General features: G+C 34.5%; 1 protein-coding gene across 1 annotated transcript; it reads right to left on the reverse strand.

Annotated features, from left to right (window-relative positions):
• Positions 1 to 5,859: 5,859 nt before the first annotated feature.
• Positions 5,860 to 7,484, reverse strand: LOC116143544 (3-ketoacyl-CoA synthase 6). Its single transcript, XM_031428992.1, has one exon. The coding sequence runs from the start codon at positions 7,395 to 7,397 to the stop codon at positions 5,907 to 5,909; it is 1,491 nt and encodes a 496-aa protein (XP_031284852.1). The 5' UTR covers positions 7,398 to 7,484; the 3' UTR covers positions 5,860 to 5,906.
• Between the last annotated feature and the right edge of the window lie 2,275 nt (positions 7,485 to 9,759).

The raw sequence follows: 9,759 nt of genomic DNA on the forward strand, positions 1-9,759 counted from the left end.
CGTAGCTAGATGGATTTGGCATTATTTTTTATATTTTCGTCGCAAAAAACATTTCCTGATGCACAATTTGTTGAGTAGCCAGATGGATTTTGCATCATTTTTTATATTTTCGTCGCCAAAAACGTTTCCTGATGCACAATTTGTTGCGTAGCCAGATGGATTTTGCTTTGTTTTTTATATTTTCGTCGCCAAAAAGGTGTTACGATGGGCCTTTTGTTGCGTAGCTAAACTTTGTTGGTGTTGCTTTATATATGTTCATCGCCAAAAACAATTTATGGCACCATGCATTTGCATTGCTAAATACTTTTGGCTACGTTTTGTATTATTGTCGTCTCTTAAAAGTATCCACGGCGATATATAGTTATGTCGCGAAACAACTTGGACGTCGCTTTTTTTATTTTCGTCGGCAAAAACATTGTATGACGAATTATGTCGTCGCTAAGTCTGTCGCCAATTTGCTTCCCGCCATCTCGTGCAAGGATTAGAAAGTCCGCAAAACTATTGACAACCAATTTCATATTTCGTCGCTAATAGTTACCTTTGGCAACGAATTTTGAAATCATCACTAACAAAATCATAGCTAAAAGCCCTTTTTGTTGTAGTGGAAGAAGATAAGAATGAACTTGACTACTAAGAGCTTTAGTAAAAATGTCAATAGGCTATTCTTGAGTAGAAACATGAGCTGTAGTTATTAGTCCACTTTTAACACTGTTGCGAACAATATGACAATCAATATCAATGTGTTTTGTCCTCTCATGAAACATGGGGTTAGAAGCAATGTGAACAACTGATTTATTATCACAAAATAAAGTAACTGGAGCCAAATTGCAAAAATCAAGTTTAGAGAGAAGCTGCACTATCCAAGTTACTTCACAAACAGTAGATGCCATTGCCTTAGAAGAAGATTTAGACACTGTTGCTTGCCTTTTAGATTTCCAAGATAATAAAGAATTACCAAGCATAACACAATACCCAGTGATGGACTTCCTGGTCATAAGACAGGAAGCCCAATTAGAATCACTATAGGCCACCAAATTCAAAGAATTCTAAGATGGAAAGTACAAACCAAGACCAGGAGCTTGTTTAAGATATCGAACTGTTTTCAAAGCTGCTACCATATGGGAATCTTTAGGGGAGTGCATGAACTGGATAAGCAAATTCACTGAATAGCTAATATCTAGCCTAGTTTGACATAGATATAGAAGTTGGCCCACCAATCTTTGATAAGGATGAGGATCAGGTAGTAGAGAATCATTAGTGATGTTAAAGAGCTTGTCATATTGCATGGAAGTGAACTTCACCTTCTGATCTAAAGGTACAACAGTAGGCCTGGATCCAGACAATCCTGAAGAAGCAATCAACTCAAGTGCATACTTCTGTTGACAGAGAGTGATACCTTTGTTTGACTTGGCCATTTAAAGACCTAAGAAATACCTTAAAGTCCCTAGATCTTTAATGTTAAAATGAGTATGCAAAAGGGATTTTGTAGCAACAATGAGGGAATGATCATTGCCAGTTATGACAATATCATCCACATACATAAGCAAAATAACAATCTTGCATTTGTCCTTCGTAATAAATAAAGAATGATCAGATTGGGACTGAATAAACCCACTAGTAACTAAGGCAGATGTAAGCTTATGATTCCAACCCCTAGAGGCTTGTTTTAAATCATAAAGTGACTTGTGAAGCCTACAAACCAAATTGTGCTTACCTGGTTAGGTAAAACCTTGTGGCACTGTCTTATAAATTCTCCTCCTGTAGGTCTCCTTGCAAGAAAGCATTATCCACATCCATTTGAAACAAATGCCAATTATACATGGATGCTAAAGCTAGTATTAACCGAATAGTAACCATCTTAACTACTGGAAAAAAGGTCTCAACATAATCTACCCCTACTTGTTGAGTATACCCCTTAGCCACTAACCTAGCCTTATACCTCTCCAGTGTATCATCAGATTTGTATTTCAACTTATACACTCACTTGCATCCCATGGGAGTTTTACTTGGGGGCAAAGGAACTAATGACCAAGTGACATTATGCTCTAAAGCTTGAATCTCCTTTTGCATAGCAGCTATCCAATTAGGGTCTTTGGAGGCTTGGGCAAAAGTAAAAGGTTCAGTGAGATTGGAAAATTCTGATAAGCATGCTTGATAAGTGGATGGTAAGTGTAAATAAGATAAAGAGGAATGTATAGGATATTGGGCCGTAGCTACTGTTTTAGGTTTAGATAGTGTTGGACAAACAAAATCAGTTGTCCAAATAGGAGGTTTAGACCCCCTAGTGGACTTTCTAATTGTAGAGGCTGGATGTGTTTGATTTGTGATAAGAATACCTTGTGTAAAGGTAGGTGGATTTGAATGTGATAAAGCTGGTAAAGAAGTGTCTAGGATAGGTTCAATAATTGGTTCTTGTATCTAAATGGAAGAGGCATCTCTAGATAATACAATATGATCTTGAATAGGTAAAGTAGAAGAAGTAGTATCTAAATCCATGAAAGAGTCTGTTAAAAACAGAGGCTTTGTTGATTTGAACCAAGCAAAGGGAAATTTTTTTTCATAAAAAATCACATCTCGACTAACTTCAATAGAATGTGTTTGTAAGTCATACAAGTAATAGCCTTTTTGTGTAAGTGGGTAACCTAGAAAAGCACACGGTGTAGACCTTGGAGAAAACTTGTCTTTAGGAGATAAGGTTGTCACATAAGCCGGGGAACCAAACACTTCCAAATTTCCAAGATTAGGTTTCTTATTATAGAACTTTTCATATGGGGATTGCCTATGAAGAACCCTAGTAGGTAATCTATTAATGATATAAACTGTTGTTTTAATGCAATATCCCCAAAAGTCATGTGGCATATGTGATTGAAATTTCAATGCCCTGGCTACTTCTAAAATATGCCTATGTTTTCTCTCTACAATACCATTTTGCTATGGAGAATATGCACAAGTACTTTGATGTTCTATGTCTTTGGCCTGTAGGAGTTCAAAACAGTTTTTATTAAAAAATTCTAACCCATTATCAGTCCTAAGGCATTTGGAGTTTTGGTGAATTGATTTTGGACCATTGATAAAAACTGTTTGAAAATTTGAAAGACATCAGACTTAAATTGCATGAGGAAAACCCAAGTAATCCTAGAGTGATCATCTACTATGGTTAAGAAGTACCTAGCATTCCCATGGGCAGGGATCTTGTACGGACCCCATACATCCATGTGCAACAACTCAAAAATATTAGCTGTGGTTGATTGACTTAGTGAGAAAGGAATTATGGTCTGCTTTGCAAGTGGACATATAATGCAATGCGGTGTATGTGAAGAAGGCAAATCAAGATGCATTGACTTTAAAACATGATATGGAGTATGCCCTAATCTATAATGCCTAGTTTCTGAATCCACATTCAAAGAAGATGTAGAGGAAGATAAAGAAACACACTCTTTATTATTTTGCAAACCAAAAGGGACATTGGGGATACAACATGATGTTTTAGAAAAAATATCATGCGATGACTGTAAATTGATTACATTGTCTTTTATTTTTGAAATTGGTGTAAAATAGTATAACCCTTACTTATGTTTATAATATTGTTAGGTTAAGTCTGTTACATTGTTTGTATTAGTTGATGCCAACTGTATAACTATGGTTAGGTTAGTTGGTAACTGTGATTAGTAGAAGATTGATTAAATTATTAAGATTGAATAAAATTTAGGAAAATCCGATGGAGATAAAATTGGGAGCCAAGAATCACTCGGTTCTAGTTTATTAAGGAAACCAGTAATTTCTCCATTGAGGAAGAACTTGGGTAGAAATTCAGAAGATGATGAGGTCAGCAAGGAGGAAAGTGAAGAGTATTGGGAGGACAAGAATTGGCTTCGTCATTTTGCTCTGATACCATGAAATAAAATGAAGAACAGAGGATTCTTGGAATGTATTCTTCCTTTTTCATTACTGAATTTTTCGCACTATTACAACCCATATAACAAGATGTTAATCAATCTTCTACTAATCACAGTTACCAACTAACCTAACCATAGTTATATAGCTGGCATCAACTAATACAAACAATGTAACTGACTTAACCGACAATACTATAACCAATAATTATATTTATGTAATTAATATTAGGTAGCATTAATGATATATATATTGCAAAATATATTAAAAATTATTTCATCTATCAATTTGTAAAGTAAATATTAACATTTACTAGCTCTTTCATAAAATACTAAAACTTACATTTATTAATTTTATGTAGTACTTTAGTTTTAGAGAACGTTAATATATTTATAAAATTCTCCCATGCTTAAAGAACTTATAATTTAAAAAAAAATGTTTAATTATTGTTGTTAGATACCCTGGCTTAAAAGTTGAAATAATGAAAATAAAAAAAATTATTATAACCTAAACTAAAAAAAAAAAAAGAATGTTTAATTCTAATTTAAATTTCATCTTCTTATTTACAATCCCCTACATATATTGATTGAAAAATATATTTTATTCTTTAGAAACTCATAGAAATCAATGCAATCTATTGTTAGTGATTTTTTTAATTTATAAAAATCCCATTAAATTATTTTCAGTACACCTGATTCAAATAGAATAACTCCAAATTATTTATACATTTTCGTCTTCAAACTTCAATAAAAAAAAATTGAACAACAATTCTTGATCTTCTACATTTACAAACACGTTGATGAATTTTAATTCAATTATATGTAGATCACAAATGTATTCAATTTTTTACCTTTTAATATATTAAATGTTACGTATTAATTAATTAAAGCGCATATTTAACATTTACTTAGGATGAAAACTAGAGTGTGTATGTACTTGAAGGCTTATTAATTCATTCTTCTTATTGGATCTCAACCCATAGTCATTTCATTTTCACTCTTTAAGTATTAATTAATGCTGTTAGCTGGAACCCAGAAGTTTTTCTGAACTCTTATTTAGTAAAACACATCACAAATGCATGTAGGTGTAGCCCTAAATATTAGATACGCAAAACTAATTAGTTTATCGCCAACTATTATAAATACAAATACCCAGTTGTATAAATATTTATATTTATATTTATATTTATAAATGCCATACTTCCATTTTTATATAGCCTTCTACATAAGAACTGGGTTTGGTGCATGCAGTTTCGTCTTTGAGAAGACAAACCATTGGTGAACATAAAGTTGAAATCATAATTTCTAAAAATGACGATTTGTTAGAGACGTCCTTATGATATGTCAAGGTCCACAACTAGATGACCTAAAATTAATTAAGCCTACCAAAAGGTAACTGTTCACAAGTGCGACAACCAATTGATGGTAACAGAGTTTAATGATCGATATAGATTAGACACAAGAAACAATAAAAGAAAATTGATGACTCCATCGGAAAATTAATTAAACCTACCACTGCTGTATGCACGTATAGTTGAATATATGGCGTACTGAATTTTACCAAATTTTCCATGTACAACAAAAATGACTAATTCAGTCAACTTATCATCGATGAAATACAACATTTCCCATATACCTTCTAGGTTTATTACAAAGGCTTCTTGTTTTTCCTGAAATAACAGCAGTTACAATGTGTTTTTTCTTACATGGTTGAGACATTAAACACAAGAAGGGGCCTTGGGCTGTCTATATATACAGATACATAATAGTTGTAAAGAAAAAAAAGAAAAAATAAAAAGATTGTGGAAGCTAGAAGACATATAAGAAGAGCCAATAAGAATTAATACATGCAGGAGAGAAGTAAATGCACATCCCAGATAAATATTATGACTTTTAATAAAGTAACTTAAACAAAGAAGCAAACCCTTGAATCAAGCCTTGTGATAGTGGTTTTTCTCTTAATCTCTTTTTTTTTTTTTTTTTTTTTTTTTTTTTTTTTAACTTTTTGTGGCGTCAGAGCTTGACAATTTCCGGAATATGTACAGGGTATCGATCGATGCAATCCGCCCAAGGCCCATCGACTGGTGTCTTGATGGTTTTGTTACACTTCCAAACAGCACTGTTGCATTTAAACCCACTGCCAAAAGCAATCTGCCAAACTCTTTCTCCCTTCTTCATCCTCCCCTTTGATTCAACATAGCTCAATTCGTACCAAAGAGATGAAGATGATGTGTTTCCGAATCGATGCAGTGTCATTCTTGAGGCTTCCACGTGCTCCGCTGAGAGCTGCAAATTCTTTTGCAATTCATCTATGACTGCTCTTCCACCCGCATGGATACAGAAGTGTTCAAAAGCCTGCTTGAAGTCAGGAATATAAGGTTTCCACTTAGGGTTGAAAATTTTACGGCCGATGAGAGTAAAAAGAAACAACAGTTGCTCGGATGCGGGAAGTACAAGAGGTCCCATCGTTGTGATGTTGGACTTTAAAGCCTCTCCTGCTATTGCCATGAGATCTTTGGACAATGAAATCCCTACTTTGCCCTCTTTGTCTTCTTCTTCAAACACACAACGATAAGCCTTGTCATCTGCGCCTTTGTGGGTGCGAACAACATGAACCAGGCGGTACTTGGCTCGCCGACTCTCGGACCTTCGGTTCGATAACAAGATTGCGGCTCCACCCATACGGAAGAGACAATTTGGAAGGAGCATGGCTCTTTCATTTCCTTGGTAGTAGTTTGGTGTTATGATCTCTGTGCTCACTACTACTGCGTTAGAATTTGGATGCACTTGAAGAAGATCACGAGCTAAGTCGATAGAAATAACCCCTGCACTGCATCCCATTCCGGAAAGATTAAAGCTTTTAATGTTACTTCTGAGCTTGTATTTGTTAATCACCATAGCTGATAAAGACGGAGTTGGAGAAAAAAGACTGCAATTCACTATAAGAATGTCGATGTCTTTAGGCTTAAGACCAGTTTTCTTGAACAAAGAATCCATGGCTGAGAAGATAACAAGTTCAGCCTCTCCTCTTGCAGCCTCCATAGTTGGAGTTGGAGGAATGTAGTGAATAGCCGGAGGCAAGCACGTCTCTTCACCAAGACCGGACCTTTCAAGAATTCTCATCTGGAACTCAACACTCTTAGGGTTGTTCTTCAAGATGAGCCTGGAGTGCTCCATGAAGGTGGCAAAGGGGACACGGCAGGTCACGGGAGGTTTGTAACAAGCGTAGTCCACTAGGTAAATGGTTCTCGGCTTGGACATGAAATAAACGGTGGCGACGAAGATGATGAGGAAAGAAGAGCAAAGAATCTGGACAAGATCAAAGTGAAGCGAGTGCCAAAGATTGACAATTTCCTCAGGGCCTAAACGAAGAACCTCGAGGAGAATAGCTACCATGACGGGCACAAGCAAGAGGTAAAGAATGTGATTGACAAGATACTGGTAACCAAGTTTAACATACTTGAGTTTAACAGAACTCAAGAAGTCAGGCAAGATTTGAGGCATTGTTGTGGAAGTATTAGGCGTTGGAGATGAAAGATAGAAGAGAAATGTTGGTGATGAAAGAAAGATGAGGAAGGATTGAGGGTAATAGGAGTAGTGAGGGTGGGAATTTAAAGGCTACGGGACCGGGAGCAATGAAGGAGGCAGATGGTAGGATTAAATGAAGGACTTCACGTCACTCAACGCTCACTTAACTTGGTATTTATTTTTCATAACTCCTCCAATTTTTTCCGGTTGTAACTAAACCAACCCAGCCACCCATTAAGATTTTTGGTACATTCATCCCCGTGAGTTTCTCCTTAGTACAAATACTTCTCTTCTTCTTTAATTAACTGACATTGACGTGATTTTTTCTTCATTTCACACTCTCTCAATTATTTATTGATATCCAAATAACTAATATTTTATACTCATTCTTTCTCGTACTCAGATAGAGTGCTCTAAAATTAATTAAATTATAATATGTTCACCTTTTATTTAATTAATTTGGTCTAAAAGTGCAAGAACCTTCTTTTTATTATGTACATGCTATCTATAGTTAAGTGACAACTGCCAGGCATAGGAAAAGTTAACCAAACTGGACAGTAGTTCGCTGGAAAATAAAAATTTAGAATGAAATGAAGGATAACTAATAAACTAAATTATATTTGACTTCTACTCACTGCAACTCGACAAAATTTAAAATGAACCAAACGAGAAAAGAAAAAGTCAAAGTCTGTAAGGGCTTCATTTTTTTTTTTTTTTTTTTTTTTTTTTTTTTTTTTTTTTTTTTTTGGGTGGAAGGGAGAGGTTGGCTATTAATTTCCCGATCATGACATGCATGGTGCATTTTGTCATGAAATAAATAGTGCTAGCTTGCATAATGTGAACGGTTCAATTATTGGGAACGTTAAGATTACAACTTAATTTCTGAATCCACAATATAATATTTATTTCTGAATTTAGAAATTGTATGTCATTATCATTTATGTGGAGTCCTCAATAATTACAATTATAATTATAATTATATTATATATTCATTATACTCTTTATTTTACTTATCAATTATACTCATTTATATATATATTTATTCAATTGCAATTAAAAAAAAAAAAGTTAATTTGAAGTTTAATGCGAGGGTAGCTTGTAGTATGATTATTATATTACAAAGCTTGCTTTAATTAACGTAAAGGCACATGATGAATTAATGGGGATTACGAAATTAATTAATTTGCTGATCACCAAACAAAACAACTCGCCGTCAAGAATTAAAGATTGTAGGCTCATTACCTTTTCAAATTCCTGAAATACCAAAAGCCGCTAACAGCTAGTTAAATAGAGATATAATATAAGTGTTCTACTAATATATAACCCCAAAAGAAAAAATTGATTTCTTATCCACCAATTGACTTCAATGCTGTGTTTGTTAAAAAACAAATGAAAAAGAAGATAATATAAACTTTCTATACATAGCTAAAATAAGACATAATTTAGGTTTTGCATCTCAAATCATTTGTTACTGTTTCAGTTTTTTTTTTTTTTTGAAAAAAGTAAATTTCATAAAAGAAAAAAGAAACTATATAGAAAACTAGTGGCATACCCTCAGAAGAGGTCTAGAGAAGACAAAAACAGATGTGCCCTTTTTTTGGACAAACAGATGAGAACAACCGCTCAAAAGGGAGCACGCATGCTCCAAACAAGGGAGGGAGATGGGTTCAGGTGCCCTAACGGAGCTCACAGGCTCAAACCAAATGGAAAAGAGAAACAGACACAGACGTCCGACTAGAACACACAAGCTCAAAACAAACAAGATCAATTAGTTAGGGAGGCTCCAAATGGCTCTAAGATGAGGATGGATGGCACATTGTTTCAGTTGTGCTAGAATGCATTTGAATTGTATCATTTAAGAAAAAGAAAACATTATGATAAATGATATTCCAAAACTAACGTTACATTATTGAGAATGCCAAAAAAAAGAGAGAGAAATTACAAGGTAGTAAAAAAGATTATTCAATTTCAAAGAAAAGCCCAAAGGTGGCTCAAATACGAAAATGTGATGGGAAGTTAAGTGGGCTTAATTAAAGAAGCCGAAATGGATGCAAACCCAACATCCCGGTGACGCAACGCAACCACCATATTGGTTTTAATATCATACCACGTGTATACTCAAGTCAACTCACTTCCTACTTATCTCTAAATTAAAACGCACAAAATTTTGCCAAACCTCTCCATTAAATAACACGTGTCCTCATCAGTAACTGAATTCTGCCTACATTAATTTGCATCATATCCTTCTCATTAACCCATTGTATTCAAACCTGAATGTGAACTTGCACACGATAAATAGGAATTGATAAACAAAATAAAGAGGCAAAAAGTTTTGCGT

This window comes from Pistacia vera, unplaced genomic scaffold, assembly GCF_008641045.1.
Source record: "Pistacia vera cultivar Batoury unplaced genomic scaffold, PisVer_v2 Contig430, whole genome shotgun sequence".
Taxonomy (NCBI): Eukaryota; Viridiplantae; Streptophyta; class Magnoliopsida; order Sapindales; family Anacardiaceae; genus Pistacia; species Pistacia vera.

Bases quoted from the DNA above. Each gene is read 5' to 3' on its own strand.
- LOC116143544 (XM_031428992.1), bottom strand. From the start codon at position 7,397: ATGCCTCAAATCTTGCCTGACTTCTTGAGTTCTGTTAAACTCAAGTAT.